The sequence below is a fragment of the Uranotaenia lowii genome, chromosome 3, assembly GCF_029784155.1.
Source record: "Uranotaenia lowii strain MFRU-FL chromosome 3, ASM2978415v1, whole genome shotgun sequence".
Lineage (NCBI taxonomy): Eukaryota > Metazoa > Arthropoda > Insecta > Diptera > Culicidae > Uranotaenia > Uranotaenia lowii.
The window spans coordinates 152,335,776-152,358,560 of NC_073693.1; the positions used below are offsets into that span (position 1 = coordinate 152,335,776).

The 22,785-nt window shown below is 35.5% G+C and overlaps 3 protein-coding genes across 3 annotated transcripts; all 3 read right to left on the bottom strand.

Annotated features, from left to right (window-relative positions):
* Positions 1–4,046: 4,046 nt before the first annotated feature.
* Positions 4,047–6,717, bottom strand: LOC129752740 (adult-specific cuticular protein ACP-20-like). Its single transcript, XM_055748508.1, has 2 exons — positions 6,714–6,717; positions 4,047–4,507 (listed from the first exon to the last, which is right to left on the bottom strand). Exons 1-2 carry the CDS (start codon positions 6,715–6,717, stop codon positions 4,047–4,049), a joined length of 465 nt encoding a protein of 154 aa, XP_055604483.1.
* A 1,706-nt stretch (positions 6,718–8,423) lies between these two features.
* LOC129752741 (adult-specific cuticular protein ACP-20-like) lies at positions 8,424–8,927 on the bottom strand. Its single transcript, XM_055748509.1, has 2 exons — positions 8,919–8,927; positions 8,424–8,848 (listed from the first exon to the last, which is right to left on the bottom strand). Exons 1-2 carry the CDS (start codon positions 8,925–8,927, stop codon positions 8,426–8,428), a joined length of 432 nt encoding a protein of 143 aa, XP_055604484.1. The 3' UTR covers positions 8,424–8,425.
* Positions 8,928–19,553: 10,626 nt separating this feature from the next.
* On the bottom strand, positions 19,554–21,136 carry LOC129754093 (adult-specific cuticular protein ACP-20-like). Its single transcript, XM_055749961.1, has 2 exons — positions 21,055–21,136; positions 19,554–20,980 (listed from the first exon to the last, which is right to left on the bottom strand). The coding sequence occupies exons 1-2, from the start codon at positions 21,061–21,063 to the stop codon at positions 20,543–20,545; spliced, it is 447 nt and encodes a 148-aa protein (XP_055605936.1). The 5' UTR covers positions 21,064–21,136; the 3' UTR covers positions 19,554–20,542.
* Positions 21,137–22,785: the final 1,649 nt, after the last annotated feature.

Sequence of the window (22,785 nt, forward strand, 5' to 3'; positions counted from 1 at the left end):
CTTGGGCTTGTGATATAGCTCAGTTGGCAAGTCTGTTGTCTTCTGAGCCGATGTCCGCGAGTTCGAGCCCAAGAGTAAACATCGAACACAGTTGTACCGGATAAGTTTTTCAATAACGATCCGCCAACTGTAACGTTGATAAAGTCGCGAATGCCATAAAGATGGTAAAACGACTATAATCGAAACAAAAAAAAAAAATAAAATAAAATATCACTTGCTTCAAAAATTATTTCATATTTTCTTTCCAGCAAATCTATAACTAAATCACAGATTACGCTTTTTACACAGATTTTTTTAAGGTTTTTTCTGTTCAGCAGATTTTTTGAGACAATACTTTTTGAAGATTATCAAGAATTACCTTCAAAAATCAATCTTTTACAGTAGAATCTAAATTAATCTCATAAAACAATATCAATATGCAAAAACACAAAATCTGTGCTAATTTAAAAAAAAATCTTTTAAATAGATAAATTTTTAGGATTTTTTTTTTAAATTCTGAAACAAAAATTAGCTTGCAGCTTAGTGAAATTATAGTTTTTTCAGCCTTAAACCTGATTTTTAACGTGATTTCATTGCTTGCATCGAATCTGCTCGCTGTTATTTCAAATCAACGTTGTTTCGTGATTTGTGAAAATGTAAATTACGACCTCACCGCCCCCCTGAGCCCTCCCAACGCCCCCCAAATTTTAAAATGGAGCTCACCGCCCCCCTGGAAGCTCTCAACGCCCCCAAGGGGGCGGTAGGGACCACTTTGAAAACCACTGGCTTATAGTGTTATCTAGTGAGTAAATTGATTGTTTAACGCCATCTGGTGACAGGTATCAGCTAGTTTCGCAAAAAATCGATCGTTTAAACTAATCGTTTCATCACGACTTTCTTTTCGAACCAAAATATCAGGATAGTGGAATGGTTAATCTCAATACGTATGAAAGTCATTTGTAACAAAACTCTATAATCACAATTTGAAAACATAATTCTTAACGGCGAAGCACTCGAAGAAAGGAAATAATCAAATGAGAAAGATGTAATTGGGGTTGCTTATAACGAAAGTATTTTAAAACTAACTACTTTTTTAAAAAGATTTCTAGGCTATCAATGACTGCAAGTTTATAATATTCCATCGATGCTCTAGAACTATGAGGGCTTAAGGAAAAAGGAAAAAATTAAGGCATTTTATTATACAGTAAAGCAACCTACATTCAAACGAACATAAAATGTATTAGTTAAAAGAAGTTACGCTTTCCAAAGCAACACTGATTTGTTCTAAAAAGAATCAAGAATTACCTAAATTGGAAAAAGATAAAGTAAAGCATTCAATTTGTCGAGGCCAGAGTCAGCTAGAAACGCAGAGAAGAAACTATTCCGTTAAATTATTGAGTTAGAGATATTCGAAATTGAAATTTGAAACACATGATTTACTAAGAGATTGGTAAACACATCTTACAACTGAAATAAATAATATCTCGCTAAAATTTTGTTACGTAGAATTTTATTAATTAAAAGTTTACATAATATTGAAGTTATTTCATATCATATCAGGATTTTTATGTAAAATACAAAATTTAACCCTAGTGTTAGTATAATCTGTAATAGTGTGAGTTAATTTATAATTAATTTATCATAGAAAATGAGATAAGGTATTTCATAATTTACGTTTTATTACATTCTCAGAATGAAATAATTATTTCGTTTGCATAATAATTTTACAAACATTGGGGCGTCTGTTACTTTTAAAGTAGTTTCTCATTTTTTCTAAACAAAGCGTTTTCAACTCTACGTTTCCAAATAATTGGTAAAAAATAAATAGAAAAGAGCATGAAATTCAGATGAAATATTACAAAAAGCGATCATTTTTTTAATAAAAGCAGCGTCAATTAAAAGTAAGAAAAGGATTCAAAACAACTGAAGCGCTGAGCAGTCCTATTTTAAACTCACAAAGACTGGATATTTTCAGAATATTTGATATTTTTAAGAGAATGATTTGATGAATTGATTTTTTTTTCTTGAGGCTAAGTTTAAATTAGATTTTTTTTTACAAAAATCGTTACTGATGTTAAACGTCGACTACAAATTGTAGTCTTCAATCCACTATTCGAGCATGAAAATTTCACTTGTGTTTTATGAATAACTATTTTTTATACTAGCTGGTTCATTTGTGTATGTTCTGCGTAATCGCGAAAACATTATGAGGCAAAGAGTAGAATTGAATTGATGAATTTCCAAAAACGACCTTATTCAATCATCACAACTGACAACTCATTTAAAAATGTAAACAAATGTAACGAGGTTCACCCATTTACAAAACATTCATTTTTTTAATATTTCATCATAAATAACTTTAAAGTTTGAATTGATTACTTTACTATGGAAAGTCGTTTTTGGAAATACATCAGTGTAACAGGAATAAAAGATAGGGAAACAAGTAAGTCAAGTTAGTTTTTTAGGATTCGAATAAAAACGCTCTAATTAAAAATGCTCTAATTAAAAATGCTCTAATTAAAAATGCTCTAAATAATTCAATTACCGTAATACTGTTGTCTTCAAGACAGCTTAAAAGCCTCTTATCACTGCCTCATAAATAGAATTAGGAGTTTCCTTAGGAAAAATCTAGGAGCATAGAAGGTGTAGGAAAACACGATCGCACCATTTACCAAAATGGATCCTGATCTATAACCTTTTCCTTACTAACACAACCCTTTCCTTGGATATTTGAATATAGATTCGCAGACGTACAGACGGTTTCTATAGTTGGTGATATTGACTTTCATTCTTTTCTGTATTTTTCAAAACTAGTCTTTGGAATATATAGGGACGAGAAGTTGTTGATTGATCCTAAAAAGTATCTTACTAACAATCCTATCTTTATTCCTCATTGACTACTAGGACGTGGCCGGCGCCGTTATTGATCATGTTCAATGAGAGAGCATGAGTTTTGTGCACTGAGAATGTGCTGCTAATCCCAAGCACCATTCTGTTGGCCCTTACACAAAATTGATGGCCTCGATCAATCACGGAGTAGCAACCATTGGCGAGGTAGAACTTGTTCTGCTTAGCCACGCCAGCGATCATGGAATTTGAAATGCGTAAGTTGAACAAAGCCAAATTTAATATGTTATGCTGAAGTTTTATTTTAAAATTTATAATGAATGATCAGATCGTATCTACACAGCATTTCAAGTTCAATGATTCAAGGTGGATATGAGTAGTCAACCTAGCTAAGCTAAGCTAAGCTAAAATAAAATTCAAGGGACTCAGTTCGATCTGGCTGAACGAAATTTCATACGAATGCTGACGATCCGCAACATCCACACAAAAAATCTCGACAGAAACGTGCTTTTTTATCTTCCTCTTTAAAGTGGTTAGAAAAAATACTGACGTACACACTCGGCCAAAAATATCTTCAAAAAAGTGTGTTAAATTTCAAATGCTATCACCAGAAAATTTGATTACAAATCCAGCTTTCGAAAAAGCGTAATCGTATATGAACCAATAAATAATCAAACCAATGCCTCACCGGTGGCAATTTATCGCTAGATAGATTCAATAAGAGTTTCTGCTGTATTTTTGAGGCAGTCAAAATAATTACTATGCCTAATCAAATAGGTACACTTTTGATGATGATCCCAGATCAATTTATATGTTCATGAAAACAAAACGATATAATTAACCCTTCGTTTCATGATTTTTTATTTTTCCTTAAAAATCATTTTAAACAGTTAAAAATGAGGAGTACATCAAGATAAAAAAATAAAATAAAATACGATTTTTCCATTTTTCCATACATTAATTGTTGCAAATTTGTTACTTAATGAAACGAAGGGTTAAGTGCATATCAATGTAGTGAATTTTCAGCATTCTATGTTGCACCTTCATTAATTTCAAATTCCCATTCAAATTAGGTGATGCAGATGTTTTTTGTCAGTCTTAAATGTCGTGAGAAATAAAAATCGTGATTTCATGAAATTGAAACTAAGTTTGTTTTATTAATATAAGAAATCTATTCAGTCAAAATAACACAGATGGAATCAGTCTAGTTTCAGTCCCCCTTAGTGATGATGATGCGAGTGCAGGTTCGAGTTGGCGTAGCTGCTGGCATGATCATGGCCATGATGACCGTGTCCTTCGAATCCTCCATGTCCTCCATGTCCTGCCTCATGATGATGGTGATACACCTGTGGGTGATTGGCATGACCAACTCGGGTCACATGAGCCTGGAATCCGTTATGTTTGTCCGAGGTGTACTGCACAATTCGTTTGGTTCCATCAGCTTCATCCAGGGTGTACTCTCCCTTGACCACATCTCCATCCCGATGTTCCCACTGGCTCTTGTGGTCTCCTGTTTTGTGATCCTTCACTCCGTACTCGAACTTATAACTGGGATGCGAATGATAATCATGATGCTCATGATGACCTCCGTGCCCACCGTCATGTCCTCCTTCCCACGAAGCGCAAACAGCCACAGCCAGCGCAAGCACTAGAACAAACTGTAAAATCACAATATTAATCGCTTTTAGTATTTGCCGATTATTGAGAGATAATTTGTAAATCAGGTACCTTAAACATGTTGACGATTGAATTTGGAATTCACTTGACTGGAACGCTCTCAGTTGTCTACTGATGATTGTTTGTTCCGATTTGTACTAATTTATACTATAACACACCGTTTGTTGCATTCGGATCATGACATGCCAGTCGCTTGGTTTTTGAATATCAATCAGCGAACTAACGGTGTTTGAAGGTTTCAAGAGATTTAGTTTATCCATGAAAGTCGGCTCAAGTTAAGCGAAATGCGTGATGAATTGTGGGGATAATTTTGATAATTCTGTTCAATTTTTAAAGGTATGGTGATAATTTTCATTGTTTGTACGAACAGATATACATAGCAAAAATCCCCGTTATAGTGAATATGACTTTCCGGGACAAATTCTATATCGGATGCCAACATTTTTTTCAGTAACTTTTTTGTCTTTTGGTTGAAATAACATCATGGTATCTCACGACATTGGAAAAAAAACATTAATCAACCGTGGTTTCAACTCCGTAAAGGGTTTGGTCAATATCAACTTGACGTATTTCTTTCAATTTTGCATTTAAAAAAACCTTAACACCCCTCATTTTGAAGGTGTGTGTGTGTGTAGAATGTTGCTCTTATTTTGATTTTGGAATTCACTCTTCAGTTGTCAAAATGCCGTCCAAGGATGAAGAGCGAAAATCCGAGCTACTCGCACGCAAAGCTGGAAAAATCGCTTAAAGTTGCCATATCAACCGTTACAAATGTAATTAAAGTACTTGGGGAACGTTTGTCGACAGCCAGGAAGTCTGAATCGGGGGGAAATCGAAAACCGGAAGCCACTGAGACGACAAAGAGAGTTGCCGGTAGTTTCAAGCGAAACCTTAACCTCTCTCTCCGAGATGCCGCAAATAAGCTGGGTGTATCGTCTACAACCATGCGTCGAGCCAAAAAACGAGCCGGATTATCGACTTACAAGAATCTCTATCCAAACTCCAAATCGCGATGATAAACAAAATATGACAGCCAAAGCGCGATCCCGGAGGACGAAGATGCTGACGAAGTTTGACTGCGTGGTAATGGACGACGATACTTACGTCAAAGCCGACTACAAGCAGCTTTCGGGACAGGAGTTTTGAACGGCAAAAGGAAGGGGAAAGGTAGCAGATATTTTCAAGCACAAACTGTCAAAGTTCGCGAAGCTTTCAAATAACTGGCATTTAGACTGTTTGCTGACGACACTTTGCATTCAGCCAAAGGTTAGAATTTACGGATGGTACGTAGTAGATAACAACAAAATTTATGTTCCTTTTTGAATTACTTGAAAATGTAGATAATTTCTCTAACGCCTTTAAAACTCAACTTAATTTTTTTCCCCATAAGCCAACCCAGTAAAATATGAATCGCATTAAAAATGATAACTCAAGTCATTAAAAACGCTACTGCAAATCGTAATTCCAACTTACGCAAGTAAAAGGTCGTAAAAATCATTACTCGAAGTCGGATTAAATGGTTTAAATCGGATATGATAAAATATCCACAATGTTCGCAGATTTTTAAGAACATTGTGTTCCTTTTTTTTTTTCTCCCGCGTGGGTCAAGTGAGAGTACAGCTTTGTTGTTCTCTCTGCGATCAGCAGTGCATCCAGATTGCTAAAAATCAAATGGTGTAGTTGCAAGAATTGCTCAATGACAGAAGCAGCAACTATTGTCGCTGGTAACGGTTCACATGCGTTAAGAGAAAAAACTTGTGCTCTCTTGCATTCTTTCAGTATATTTGAATAAAGTGTCGAATATCGTTCAATTAGTATACCTACTCTTATCGCTTTAGCCAGAAGTTCAAAATATGTATATATATTGCCTCCACTTTGATAGGAAAATGCTGTTTTTTTTTTCGAGTTTAAAACGATCATTCTGTAATGTATATGAAATGTATAACAAAGTTGTTGAGAAATATACCTACAACAATGTTTGCTGGGAAGAGCTGAATTTTTGAAACCTAATGAAAATCATTCCAAAATTTTAATGAGGTTTCATTAAAATGGTCTGATCACGAGAAATGCTAGGAACTCACATTTGATCGGAAAAATCGCATTGGATATACTCAATCTAAATGTAATAAATACACTAAATCTCTTTATTCTCTCATAATACTTCATTTCTATAGCAAATTTATGTCAAATAAACAATGTTCGGAATTTACTCATTACACCATAGTTGGAGGAAAGGAAGGAGGAAGAATAAATGTTTATTGTTTGCATAGGAGTGTCTTGAATCTATGCAAAAGAAATGAGTTATTTCGGCATTTTAGGACTAAAGTAGGCTCTAGGTCCAAAGTAGGAGCACTCACAGCTACCTCCGAAAAATCTCAAAAATTCTGTGTTTCGTTTTTGAAAATCTATAGATGCGAAATTGTGCCAAATTACGTCAACTTATTAAAAAAATGCATCTGGTGGGACTTTAACTATTTTGACAGTCCGTTGATTGAAAAGTACGGTTTCTACACCACTTTTTTACATTTTTGCTGGTCAGGATCCTAAAAATTTAAAAATAAATCCTTATTTGCAACGTGTTGTTTCTATCTTCAGTTTTCTTGGACATTAAGTGAAATTTTTTTTGAGCATTCCATAGCTGATCCACAGTTTTTTTTCTGAGGCATTATTTTCGGATTTTTTTTTAGACTTTGATTAACGGAAAACTGGAGGGTTGTAACTGATTATTTTCTGAGAAATATATTTGAGTTACGCTACAAAGTTTCCGAAAGTATAAGTTTACTAAAAATCGGTCCAGAAACAAGAAAGATATTGGTTTAAGTCAGGAGTGTCCAGTTGACACTCAAGGGAAAGAAAGGGTTGAAATTTCAGGGACGGAGAAAGGTTAAAAAACGCAAAACTTTATATTTTGACCCGCACACACCCATATCTTGGATAAGCGGAGTTTAACTGTACGTACACTGAAATTAACTGATTAAGGTATAATGTTGCTACGGTTATTATCTGCTTACTTTTCCTTCATCCATTTTAAACCTATAAAAATCCGGCAGCCAAAGCAAGTAAATTCCTTTCTATTTGCAACATCTTGAAATTTTCGTCACTAAGATTTTGTGGATTTCAACAACAGAAAAAGAAAGAAATAAAATAGTAAAATTCCGTTCATTCAAAATAGCACCGTTAAATCCGACATTTAATGAAATTCCAGAGAGCTGAAAGCTATTTTCAAATGTAAATATATTTAACACTCTACGATATGCTGGTGAAATTTATAGTTTATTTTAAATAAAACATTTTTTCACTTTTTTTTCCTGATTTACTCAAATTCTCCAAAGGAAACCGGTCAAAAATGTATGATTTTCTGATGTATACGGATGTGCCATATACCAAGAAAAATCTATATGCGGCCAAAAAATCTATCGTGGGATAAAAAAGTTATGAAGTAGTTCAACCGTCAACCGTAAAAGCCGTCTTCGAAAACCATGCACCATGAAAACCACCTACATGCCTCATGTTTGGAAATTGACCAGCAAGCCGATCATTTTTGCCACTCTTTCCTTTTCTTTTTCAATGCCTAAAATTTATTAAGCTTCATACAAACCACACAAAAAAACCAAATTTTAAAATTTGTTCAAAGGAATTGAACATTGGCCATTGGAGAAACGCTTAAAAACAAGAGTTAAGTGTCATTCAAGTGCTTTTCATTGTACACTGAGTGAATTTTCCGGTTCAATCAGGCACCTTCTGAATTTGGAACTCCTAAGCAACTAGGATGATGCAGATGTACCTATTTTCTCAGTCTTTAATAACGTGAGAAATAAAAATGGTGATTTCAGAAAATTGAAACTAAGATTTTTTTTTATTAATATAAGTAAGCTTTTCAGTCAAAATAACACAGATGAGATCAGTCTAGTTTCAGTCCCGCTTAGTGATGGTGATGCGAGTGCAGGTTCGAGTTGGCGTAGCTGCTGGCATGACCATGGCCATGATGACCGTGTCCTTCGAATCCTCCGTGTCCTCCATGTCCAGCCTCATGATGATGGTGATACACCTGTGGGTGATTGGCATGACCAACTCGGGTTACATGAGCCTGGAATCCGTTATGTTTATCCGAGGTGTATTGCACAATTCTTTTGGTTCCATCAGCTTCATCCAGGGTGTACTCTCCCTTGACAACATCTCCATCCCGATGTTCCCACTGGCTCTTGTGGTCTCCTGTTTTGTGATCCTTCACTCCGTACTCGAACTTATAACTGGGATGCGAGTGATAATCATGATGATCATGATGACCTCCGTGACCACCATCGCAAACGCAAACAGCCACAGCCAGCGCAAGAACTAGAACAAACTGCAAAATCACAATATTAATCGCTATTAGTATCTGCCGATTATTGAGAGATAATGTGTATATTAGGTACCTTAAACATGTTGACGATCGAATTCGGATTTCACTTGACTGGAACGCTCTCAATTGTCTACTGATGATTGTTGGTTCCGATTTGTACTAATTTATACTATAGCACACCGTTCGTTGCATTCTGGTCTTGACATGCCAGTCGCTTAGTTTTTGAAAACTAATCAGCGAACTAACGGTGTTTGAAAGTTTCAAGAGATTTAGTTTATCCATGAAAGTCGGCTCAAGTTAAGCGAAATGCGTGATAAATTGGGGGGGTAATTGAGTTATTTTTTTTATTTTGAGAGATGAGGTGATAATTTTAATTGTTTGTACGAGGAAATACATGGCTTAAATCCTCGTAACAGTGAGTATAACTTTGATGACAAAATAGAATAAATTCTATATCGAATCTAAAAATAACTTTTTGGTAACTATCATATTTTATGGTAATAATTAAATTATGACAACTCAAGACATTAAAAAAGAAGTTAAATAAACAACCGTGGTTTCAACTCCGTACTACAAAATTGATTACTTGTTCACTAGACCGCTGAAAAAAAATGATTTTTGCTCCCATATGTTTTTTCGATGTCTTGTAGGTCAACAATGTATAACTATTTCATAATAAAAAATCTAAACTCAATGACAATTATTTAAAAATGACAGGTTTTGCAGGCTTGAACTTTGACAAATTTCAAAAAATGTTTTTGTCATGGTAAAATAAATCAACAATTGCATTGGCTTTGCAAAACAGTTTTATTCGATTTTTTATTCTTATCCTACGGGTAAACAGCTTTAAAAATACAATATTTTTCTTGCGATTTTTAAATGCAAAATTTTGTTATGCCATACTAATTTCCGTAGACAACTAAATCTGGTTGCGCTAATTCTGGGCTGAATGAATCGCTTCCAATTTTTTTTTATTGCTATTTGTGGCAATAAAAACAACCAAAAAAGTAATGGAAGGGATAAATGCGTATAAATTTGTTATTTTCATGCAAAGCTTGCAGCGATCTACTGTTCACGGTACTCCCATAAATTAGACTCTATTCCAATAACGAACTTACTTTGAGGTGGAATTATCGGTATAAGGTTGCATGGCGTTCCGAAATAAACAAGCTTTTTAATAACTGGCATTGTCCTCCCAGCACATCTCCATTGCATGTAAGAAACAAACCAAACAAAACATATACCATATCCTATCACAAGACAAAACAAAATAAAAATAATTAGCCATTAAGGATATTGTCGAACCGTTGTACCGAGCGCTGTATGTGTATGTAAACCGACATTAGGAAAAGAATCTTTGTTAGTCCGGCTGGCAAAAGTAAACAGTTTCTAGTTGCCCATTCCCATCCCTTGCCCTTCAAAGACAAAGAAGGATAAAATTTTTTTGGTAATCGGCAGTGGCAGATAGACTATACTGTAGTGATTAGCTTGTTGACTTCTTCGAGATGCAGGTCCGATACCACTCTGTTTACCCAATCGACATGTTAACCTCGCTGGCGAGGCTTTGTTAAATATAAAGAATAAACGGACCAGTCTCTTTGATTCTGGCTTCCAAATGAACAAGACGTGTTTCAGTGTTTGACTTGCTCCTTTTGAAAACCCCACTTTAATTTATTATAAATTACTAGCTGTCCCCATACGAACTCCTTTTCGCTTTCAACTTGAAATATGTTATGAACACTTTGAATGAAAGTCAATAGTTAAATATTTTTCAGATGCATTTCCGAATTAATTGTTAAGTTATAATTGCAAAAATATTGAACGAACCCCTCTTCTGTCGTCTGCTACTTCATTTGAAATCAGGCATTGATTGTCCGTGCCAAAAAAAAACCCGTGTAAAAATTTCGATTCGATCGTTGCATAACAACGCAATTATTGCCAAAAAGTTAAACTTTTTTTGATGGCCTCTTATACAATCTTTGATATCTGAAGTCGATTGTCCGTCTCTGAAAACTACCGTGTGCAAATTTTCATCCCAATCCGATGTATAATAACGACGATATTTCAAAAATATTTTAAGGTTAATATGGACGACCCCATTGCCGGCCCCTTACGCTGAATTCAATACCTGAAATCGATTGATCGTGCCTCAAAACTTTCGTGTACCGATTTCCTTTAAATAGATGTATAATAACGACAATATCGCAAAAACAGTGAATAGTTAATATGGACGACCCCTTAGGCCGACCCCTGACTTTAATTTGGGTAAGTAAATTCAATTGTTTGTCCCAAATAACCCCTATGTGCCAATTTTCAACCCAATCCGATGTATAAAAACGGCAAGATGACTAAGCTATTGAAAACTTAATATTGACAAACGTCATTTCTTAGGAAGCTTGAATAGATTTGACCTAATAGTTTTATCTTCAAAAGATTTAACTGCTTTTTTTATCTTTTCCATTCCTTATCTAATGAAATATCTGTTGAAGATTATCCCACTTTTCAATATGGATGATTTTGTTGAGCATGTTGAAAACTCACTTTGCATGTTTTCAACTGCATAAACTCTGAATCTAATAAATTTTTCTATCTCTATGAGGAATTTCAAAAATATAAAAATGGTTGACCCTCAAAGCCCCCCAGCGGCGGTGAAGAGCACTTTGAAAGCCACTACTATTCTAGTCAATATATTCCTAACAGGCTAGTTGTATTTTTCAATCAAAATGTAGCCTTAAAATTGTATCCAAATATCTCGTACCGGTAGCATGTGCTTTGAACAGTAGAAGGTACAAAAAACACCCGCCAAAATTTTCACTTTCTAATTATTAATGCTCAGCAAGCTTTGCCCATGGTGATGGTGAAAATAATCCCGCCAACAAAACGAACGGAAACGATAGTCGGTTCAAAAAATGGGTGCCATGACTTTTGGTTCGGAAGAATAAAACCGTTGTTGTATGGACGACCGCCTTAAAAAGGGGTCATCCGAAAATCTAAAAACATTTTTCATCATTCCTGGTCCTAATGAGCACCCATGCCAAATTTCAGCTCTCTAGCTCTTAAGGCTGCTGAGCCTATTGAAGACAAACATACAAACGAACAAACAAACGGAAATTACTTTTTATATATATAGATTAAGTATAAAATGACATATTTTAACGGACACTTCAATGGCGACGAGGTGGATATTTTTTGGGAGCAGAAGCAGCAGACTCAAAGTTTTTTTTTAACCTAATTTTGAACAGCCGCATTGCAGGTAGTATGTTTGGTACAGTATAGTGGTTTTAGGATAAATTGCTACTATTAGTAAGCTACTACCTATAAACGCTTCTAATAGGAGAATTGTTTCTTATCCTTTCCACTGTTTTTTGTACAAAATTCTTAGTTGAGATTTTTTTGTTTGTCTTTCCTTTTGTTCTAAATCAATATCATATTTTAGTTTTTGGAAAGCACGTTTTTGAGCGATTCACATCATTTTGACTGTATCCAGTATTTTTTTTGTTTTTTTGTTTTTTTTTTCTCAGCAGCACTATTTATATACTCGTTATATACGAGTTTCTTCAACCAGCATTGTTTTACTGGCCGGCACGCAGTCACTGAGCGAAACAAAAAAAACTCATCTTCTGAAGGAAACGACGTGAGCGGCATCCAGATTGTTGATCATGCTTTTGTAAAGTGCGTCGGATGTTTGTTTTAAATTTCGTAAAGTTTTACTAATCCTTTGATTACAAGTATAAGTTGAAGCATTCTAGAAGATGGATTAGAATTTCATGGTGATATTCGCAATTGTGACGCTGTGGCCGGAGAAGTTCTGTGATATTATGCTAATGGATATATGTACGTTTGCTGTTGTTACATTTTGGAGAAGTTGTTCGATCACTTTTGTTTTGAGGTATGTGATTTTTTTTGTATGTGTGTGTTTCTCGGGTAATTTTGTTTATCATTTTAAAAACTTTACTTTTTTGACAAATGGTTATTGTTTTTTTTGCTCAATCGGATGTAAAACATATCCCAACTTTTTTCTTCACAATCTCCTTTTTCTTTGCTCAACAGCCAACATCAGGTAGACAGAGAGTACATTGTTTCTGATAAAAATAACTTGCATTCACTGAGAGAGAGTGAGTGGCATTCAGCATTGAGGCGGATGAACGTCAGTGAGTTGCTCAGATGATAAGCTGGTGAGTTGTTGGATTCGTAGCCTCAAGAAGAATATGCTTATGTTTGGAATAACTCCAAAGATTTTAACGACGGAAACATATAACTTCTATTATGTCGAGTTTTGTATAACAGCGGAGCTTTTGAGAATGGCATTATGTAGTTCAGAAGTGATGCAGAAAGCAACGGATTGTGTTTTTAGTTTCTTTAAGCTGGATATGAGCCAAATAAGTATTGTTTTGTTAGTGTTGGGATCACCCGATTGAGCATGATTCGTAAGGTTTGTGAATTTTTATTGAATTTTTTAAACAATTTATGTAACGATGATTGTGTATGTTTTTGATGTGCATTTTGTCCAAACTCAGGTATTTCGATAAAGTTATAAACTTACTTATAATGCTTAGTTTCTAGGAATAATCAGTTAATGTTTATACCTATAATCTAAAACAAAGCTACCACTAACGACCGTTCAATAATTCTGCAAACCAAAAGCAATTTGGTCTTTATGAAGCATTTAAACTTTTATGTTATTTGAATACTCTACAAATCAAAACAGATTTGAAATCGTTTTAAACTTTGAATAATGACTGTCAATAAATTAACATAAATTTTTCATTTAAATAATTTCCATTCATTCAAGCAATAAACATAATTTTGGCATTTGTATAGGATTGAGGCGATAGTATTCAATGATAACAGCAAACGAATCATATTTTTCCCTAATTCTAATGGCAGTTATCTGATTTATCAATCAGATAATAGTAGATAATTAACAAGAATTGGATTTATTTGCTCTACGAGTGCCACATGATAGTTAAATCATTTTGGCTTTTTAATGCCAATTTTTTGTCAGTTGAGGATGGTTATCTCTGAAAGGTAGGACATGTTCCTATTTTTTTTATGATGAGTTTTTGTTTTCTACTTTTGGAACAACACGACGAGTTTCCTTTCCGGGATGTTTTGTAAACCTTGGTTTACATTTTGTTCCTGATGGTGAACGTCGAAGAAGAAAGCTGAAAAAGCACAATTTGGATCCGAGGTTGATTTTAACGGCTACGTAGCAGATCTATTTGAATTTTTCTAAGGAGGATAACCAACCATTGGTGTTAGTAAAGGACAGTGTTAAAAAAAAAATCAAAAACTTTAGTAATTAAGGGAAGAAATAATAAAGTTTTCGTTTATTTAAAATTGTAAAAATAAAATGAACAGGTTTTGATAACTGAAAAGAATTCTGAACATTGTATTCTAAAAATACGTTAAAAAGCTTAGGAGATAAGCATCGAAATTTGCGTTTGATTTCTTGTTTAGGATAGACCTTTCAAACTAAAGGGTGAAGGAGTTGTAGTGATTAGCTTGTTGACTTCTTCGAGATGCAGGTCCGATACCACTCTGTTTACCCAATCGACATGTTAACCTCGCTGGCGAGGCTTTGTTAAATATAAAGAATAAACGGACCAGTCTCTTTTATTCTGGCTTCCAAATGAACAAGACGTGATTCAGTGTTTGACTTGCTCCTTTTGAGAACCCCACTTTAATTTATTTTAAATTATTAAGTATAAAATGACATATTTTAACGGACACTTCATATACTTCGTTTGCTTACAGACAAGGTTGACAAAATCACAGAAAAATCTTTAATTTCAAAGAATTTTAAAAGAAATATTCTCTAATTCCACAGTTTTTTTTTATTTCGCACTTATTTTCAAGAATTTTAATTTGATATCCCAACAAAAATCTTGAATTTCTAACTTTGTATTGGAAATATGATAATACTAGCTGACCCAGCAAACTTCGTTTTACATTTTACTTAATAATTCATTAGAATTGTCTACACATCTATAACTAATTCGTACTCATGAATTAGTTTTCATGAAAATCATTTTGAAGTTGTTCTATTTGTGTCCAATTTGAAAATGAATTTGTATGGCAGCCTCCCTTCCATAAAATAGAGAGATTCTCGAGACTATCATACAAACCATCACAGACCACTCGGATACCAAATTTCACTTCATTCCAACCGTCCGTTTATACGTGATGGTGTTACAAAGAAAATGCCTTCATTTTTATATATAAGATTGGTAGTGTTAACTGATTCGTCTCAAGTAAAATGTAAAAAAAAGACCCAATTCGTCATGTTTGTTCAATGAAATTTATAGAAATTGCATCACAGAATACCATCATAGAATTTTCGGGGGAAATAATAGAAATTCAGGTTTTTTTGCAACAACACCGAATTTTTTGGGCAACTTTGCTTACAGACTCAGATGGTGCATTGGGAAAGATATTGGACAGGCGAGCGGAGATGAGAATGATGCAGTGTGTTCGGTTCTTTCGATTTATTTATTTATTAATTTTTTTTTTATTTTTTTTTTGATAAATTATCCGATAGGATTCAAATCCCATAGAATGTTTTTCTTGTTTCGTTTGAATGTAAACGCATGGAAGAGGTTGCAAAAATTCAATGCTTCTCTAGCAAATCTTTATGCCGAAAATGCACTGAAAAGTGTTCTGTTTCAAAGGTGATATAATTGAAAAGCACTACTGGTATAAAAACTTGAGCTTCCGTGCAAAATGATGCTCCACTTTTTACAGCTTTATTCTTGAGTTCAAAGTCGACAACAAATCCTGCGGATGACAAAAATGTTTTTGTTATTGTTGGCGTGAACTCCCTTCTATTTTTCTTGTTATTATGGCTCGATCCGTTTAAGTCAATTTAAATTGAATTTTATGTTGTAAATGCACTTGCCAGCTGTCGTCCTATTTGGAGACTATCGTCAAATGACAGTTGACCTAATGCCAGTCCTGCCAGTAACCGGATATCCAAGTACTAGGCTAAGAGGAACCGGAGAAAAGAAATGAGGTGAGATGCGGCGGAAAAAAATTGGGTCTTGGAACTGCTGAAGGCTGAGCCTCGCTCACATAGTTCAAGACTTGGAAAGCGAACAGTTATATCTACCCGGAAAAAAACCCCGTCACTTTTTAATAAGTTCGGGTCAGAGTGTACGTGCGGCCAAAGAGCCAATAATACAACTCCATATGTCAATAACATGATTTAATAAGAATTTTTCATGGCTACAACTTTGATGAAGACATCAAAGTGATACAAATTGAGAAAAATGAGTTTGAATGTCACAGAGTTATTATTATTTCATTTGAAAAATCTAATCAAACTTCTCATCACTGATTCTACCAAGACCAGAAATTGTATAGGACTACGAGCTTATTACATACATGCATTTAGATCATAATCACAACTGTCACTTCTCGAAAAATGAGGTGCGCCAAACTGCTCGCAAGCAAGTTATTGCATTTTGAAAAATGTATAACTTTAACCATTTTTTTGCGATTTCGACGGAAAAAATCTGCGAAACGAATAAGTTTTCCACTAAATTATCTCATTTGAGTCAAATCCAATCGAATACTTTGGAAATTTGAGGTATTGTATTGCTAAAAACAAAAAAAGATGGAGAAACCATTTTTTGTAATTTTTCCTTAAATAATTATTTTTGCAAGATAAGTACACAACATTCAGCTTAACAATGTTCTACAAAGTTGATGTAAGAGGTATAATTAACCCTCCAAAGCCGTTCGGGTCAATATGACCCGACGCGCACATTTCAAACATCTTTATCATCATTCCAATATACTGATGAACTGGTAGTTTTGACATACCAAGTATGTTCTATGAAAATAATGATCAAATTAACGCCAAAAAACTAAAATTTGAGTTTTTAAAATCGGTTCATTGAGAAATGAAATACAGCTAAGCAAAGCCAAAACTGAATGTCGTTTTTTTAAAGTAAGACTTTTTTCTACCGGAAGATCTGTCATAGCGGTAAAAACTTTCATTGGACCCCAACATATCTATATATTGTCGGATAGATGGATTCTTGACAATTTCAAACATCAATGAAATAGTTAAACACAGAAAAGCTGTCAGAAGTTATGTGTATTTAAAAAAAAAATGATTTTTCGGACTTTTCAATTTCTGAACCAGTTTCTGAAAACCTGGTAATACATATCGACTTTATTTTGAAATGTTGAGTAATTAGAAGAAATTACCTACACAATGAATATAATATCATCAAAATCGGTTAACATTTACAGCCAGGAGAACGAAATCAAATTACAACGCATATTTCCCCGAAACGGATATTTTGCGAACGGCTTTGGAAGGTTAATAACTTTGTAGAAAGAACTATGCCTGTATCTGCTTTTGCAAAAGGTTAGATTTTGGCGCCACCTTGCGAAGGAAAATAGAACTAATTCAAATAAATCAATAGATAGCGCAAATATAGTCGAGTAACTTTGTCGAAGACACCGATGAGCTACAACGAAACCCCTGCCCTGCAGTCAATTTTGACTGCAAAAGTTTGGTTTCTGGCCCACATCACAACACTACGAATCATACTGGAACAAATCAACGAATTCCAGGACTCTCTTCTGCTGGTGTTCGTTGATTTCGAAAAAGCATTCGACCGACTTAACCATGAAAACATCTGGACGGCTCTAAGGCGACGAGGGGTCCCAGAGAAACTAGTCCATCTCATCGAAGCACAATACGAGGCATTTTCGTGCAAGGTCTTGCACGCCGCGCCGGTGTCTTGTCCGAACCAATCCCGGTAACTGCTGGAGTGAGACAAGGATGTATTTTATCACCGCTACTTTTTCTAATCGTAATGGATGAGATTCTGACTGGATCGATTGACTGTGCACCGAACCGAGGATTGCCGTGGAATCCTTCAAAAATGGAGCAACTGAACGACCTTGACCTGGCTGACGATATTGTTTTGCTCGCCCAAACACAACCGGATATGCAGACTCACCGAAAGTTCCAGGGTAGCAGGTCTCAAAGTTAATGTCGGAAAGACCAAGTCGATTGAGATCAACACAGGAAATCCCTCCAGTTTCATGGTAGCTGGGCAACAAGTTGAGAAAGTGGATTGCTTCCAGTATCTTGGTAGCCAGATAACGCCTGATGGTGGTACCAGGAAAGACGTCGAAACCCGGATCAGAAAGGCCCGATTTGCGTTTGCGAGTCTCCGAAACATCTGGCGGTCACGCCAGATCTCTCTACGAACAAAAATCCGAATCTTCAACTCAAACGTCAAATCCGTATTGCTGTACGGGTGCGAAACTTGGTGCACATATGCGGTGACGACGCGAAAACTGCAAGTATTTGTAAACCGCTGCCTGCGGAATATCATCCGAGCTTGGTGGCCTGGCAACTGGATCTCGAATGAGGAACTGCATCGCCGGTGTCATCAAAGGCCGCTAGAAATCGAGATTCGGGAACGTAAGTGGAGATGGATTGGGCACACGCTGCGGAATTGGATTAGATTGGAATCCAGAAGGTCATAGAAGAAGAGGCAGACCCAAAAACTGGTGGCGGCGAAGCCTAGCCGCTGAAATCCGAACTGTCGACGAGAATCTTGACTGGGACCAGGTGAAGACGCTGGCCCCGGATCGTCAACTGTGGAGGTCTTTACCACGGCCCTATGCACCGGAGGATCGGCGCGGGATCATTAAGTAAGTAAGAAAGTCATAACGTTCCTTCAATATTGGAGATTAGATTCCAACATAAAAAATTTGGTTGTTGCTGACATGAAAAATTGACCTTTTTTCAGCTTTTGGGGGATTTGAACCACTGTGCGGCGGTGGTTTCCTGGCTTTTGGGGAACGAGAAACTGTTTTTTACTTATCTACAGTACGGGATAGGGAGGGGCGTGAAATCGTTTTTATTTTGTTTCTTTCAGACATATGACATGCGGTTGCGCTGAATTTCATATTTCATCCATTCTCCATCGACAAACTCTAAAAATATTATTTTTATTTTATTGAAACTTCAGAGAAAGCTGGAAGCTATTTTCAACTGTAAATATTTTTCTGTTTAAAACTATATGAAATCTTGGTTAAATTTTTCGGTTTTTTAACGAAACAAATTTTCCACTTTTTTCCGATACACCCCAACTTACTAAAGGAACCCGGGCAAAAATGTATGATTTTCAGTTGTACACGGACGTGTAATATACGAAAGATCTTGACGAGACAAGAAAAATCAATATGGAACCATACAAAATTTACGTTAGAGAAAAAAGTTATGAAATAGGTTAACCTGAAAAATCAGTAAAACCCGTCATTGAAAACCATCTGCATGTTAATCATGTTTGGAAGTGGGTCTGCTAACCGAGTATTTTTATCACTTTTTTCTTTGAAATAATTTTTTTTTCAGTACATAACATTTTTCTCCCCAGGTTGTTTTTGTTGGCCTCGTACAAATCACACGAAAAATTAAATTTGTCAATTTATTGAAAGTTATGTGACTGTGGCAACTAGATATACTTGATATATGCGATTTTCACACTCCTTAGAAAATGGGGTAACTTGCAACAAACTTTGTTTTTAATGAAAAATCTTATGAACACGTACAAAAATTCATAGTTTTTAATATATTCGCAATGCCTTAGAGACCATTACGCATGACAACACCAATTGCAGTAGTTTTTGGATCTGTAAAAACAAATTTTCACATTTTTTCTGAAAATAAGGATGCTGCATACATTTAGGGGTTAAATAATACTACGAAAAATTCTACAAGCTAAAATCATAAAAATAAATGTTTGGATGAATAAAATTTAAATGTTTAAAAACGCATGATGCAAAACATTCATATTCCAGCACATGGAAACGAGATTTACAAGGTATTTCTTTGATTTGCATTTTGTTGCATTTAACCCCAGACACCTAACTGAATTTTAAGAATATTCATTTAAAAAAATTGGGTGATTGTTCGAAAAATATTTTTACACCAACAATGTTGGTATAACATGAGAAAACCTGTAAAAAGTTTGTAGGTAATTTTATCAAGCCGATCCGTCATATTGGGTAAAGTTTTTTTCGGCATCAAAAAATGTTAAAATTTGTACATTTATTGCTCGATTTTTCAAATTTTACATATAAATAAAAAACTTAGGACAACTAGCTTAAGATGCGAGAAATTATGTCATCATCATTTTGTTATCATTGAAAGATAACTTTATTACAATACATTAAATTAAAAATTGATTCAATGTAGTGTTATATAAATGTTGCATCGAACCCCGCTGTTGCATGATGCCCCGTTTGACGGTAAGTTGCCTTACATATATAGGTACTATATGAGAGCCGAACTCAACCAACGATGTTGAGCAATCGCTAGCACAACTGGCCTTTGCAGAGTCAACACAGACTCCACAGTGACTCAGTTTTTGAGCAGCCATTGGAGCAATGCTTAACAACAAAAGATTCGTGTCATTGCGTTTGTGCACTTCAACCTACGTTCTTTTCAGTGTACCTTGAGTGAACTTTCCGGTTCCGTAAGACACCTTCTGAATTTGGAACTCCCAAGCAACTTGGGTGATGCAAATGTATTTTCCTCAGTCTTGAATAACGTGAGAAATAAAAATGGTGATTTAATGAAATTGAAACTATGACTTTTTTTTACTAATATAAAGAAGTTTTTTAGTAGAAATAACACAGATGAGATCAGTCTAGTTTCAGTCCCGCTTAGTGATGGTGATGCGAATGCAAGTTCGAGTTGGCGTAGCTGCTAGCATGACCATGGCCATGATGACCGTGTCCTTCGAATCCTCCGTGACCTCCATGTCCTGCCTCATGATGATGGTGATACACCTGTGGGTGATTGGCATGACCAACTCGGGTTACATGAGCCTGGAATCCGTTATGTTTGTCCGATGTGTACTGCACAATTCGTTTGGTTCCATCAGCTTCATCCAAGGTGTACTCTCCCTTGACAACATCTCCATCCCGATGTTCCCACTGGCTCTTGTGATCTCCTGTTTTGTGATCCTTCACTCCGTACTCGAACTTATAACTGGGATGCGAATGATAATCATGATGCTCATGATGACCTCCGTGTCCACCATCATGTCCTCCTTCCCACGAAGCGCAAACAGCCACAGCCAGCGCAAGAACTAGAACAAACTGTAAAATAACAATATAAATCACTGTTAGTATTCACCGATCTTTGAGAAACAATGACTCTAAATTTCCCATACCTTAAACATGTTGACGATCAAATTTGGAATTCACTTGACTGGAACGCTCTCAGTTGTCGACTGATGCCTGGCAGTTCTGATTTGTACTAATTTATACAAAAACACACGGTTTCTCGCATTTAAATCTTGACAGGCCAGGTCGATAGTCACCCCGATTTTTGGATCTCACCGAACTAACGGTGTATGAAGGTCTCGAGTGTTCGAATTGATCCATAAAAGCCGGCTCCAGAGCGCGAAGGAGTCCGTGGTAATTTAATTAGAGAGCATAATTAAGTCCACCCCTTTTCGCTCATAAGTGGTGAGAAGCATAATCTCGTTTGTTTCTAAGCATGCACATATGTCATTAATATTAAACCAAACCATCTTTCCATCTAATGATTTCTTTCTATATCGTTAGAAATTGGAACAACAGAACACATTGACCTGTAAAAATTAATTCAATAAATCGGAATAGATCATCAATTTCGAGCATATTTAATATTTTTCGCATATGGAATTATTACTGAAAAATAGGGTTAAACTGAACAAAACATATGAAAGTGTTCCAATTCCACAGAAATTATTAAGGATCTTTTTTATGAAATTATTTGATCGGCTATATCGGTGAAATGTTATATTCTTTTAGAAACAATATTTAGGAATAGAAAGAACAAAGACTGATAAAGGATAGAAATTAAATGAAAGATGTTTAAAATGGCCGGAAAAGTAATTTAATTTGAAAAACTTTTCATCACATTTCATTTCTTTCTTCCTCACTACCTTGCAGTTGTAGATATGGAAAAAAATTCCCCCGATCATACACTTTTGGAGCAATCTCGTATTAAGTTTAACTGCGGCCACTCAATACAACAAACAAAGATCTACCTATTTGCAAATTATTCTCATTTGACGTCCATTTCAGCCAATTGTGCAATATTCCGAAGCATGAACAATTTCCTCCGGATCACATTCCTTTGTTTGCTTATAGGTCCTAATACAGTGTGCGGAATGCAATTGTGTATTGCTGCTGCTAAGCAATTGTCAACCGTATGACAAATGCTCCAATTTCACACTCAATTAGAGGTGTGAATTTCGGGCCGATAATCCGTGGCCAAACAATTACCATTCATTGAATTTCAACCAATTCGGTGGCTCGGTTTCTTGCGTCTGCTAGACTCTAACCACTTGCCAACATTTGAGAGGTAAGCCACCAGCAGCCCTTCGTTTTTTTTTTGCGTTTATTTCTACCATTCGTCGCCAAAAGTTTAATGGTAGCTTGGCTCAGCCCCTACCATACTCCCAACAGTACAACCACATTTGATTGCCTTTAGTTGATTTAAGGCTCTTAAAATCGGCACTCTTTATTTAGTAGAGGGAAAAAATTAACGCTGCAGATTCTTCCATCACATTCGGTTTAACCGCGAAAACCAAAATTTTCAAGGTCAAATTAGTAGAGTCGTGCTTAAATTGTGCGTATCTTTCAAGGTTGTGCGTGCATAAACGTACTGTTCAAACGAACGATGTTTTCCGTCTGTGGTCAATTTATTGAGCGTTTTAACCGTCGCGGCATGGAAATGTGGAATTTTCTCCGCAGATATGTGGGAATTGGATTTCACAATATATTTGAATGTGTTTCAATTGCTGGCCTCAACCAAATAGCCATGCATTATCACATATTCTAAAATAAACATTCAATTGTAGAAAATATACTTCTTATGAATCCCGAGAAGATTCTTGAGTTTTGGGTTCGAT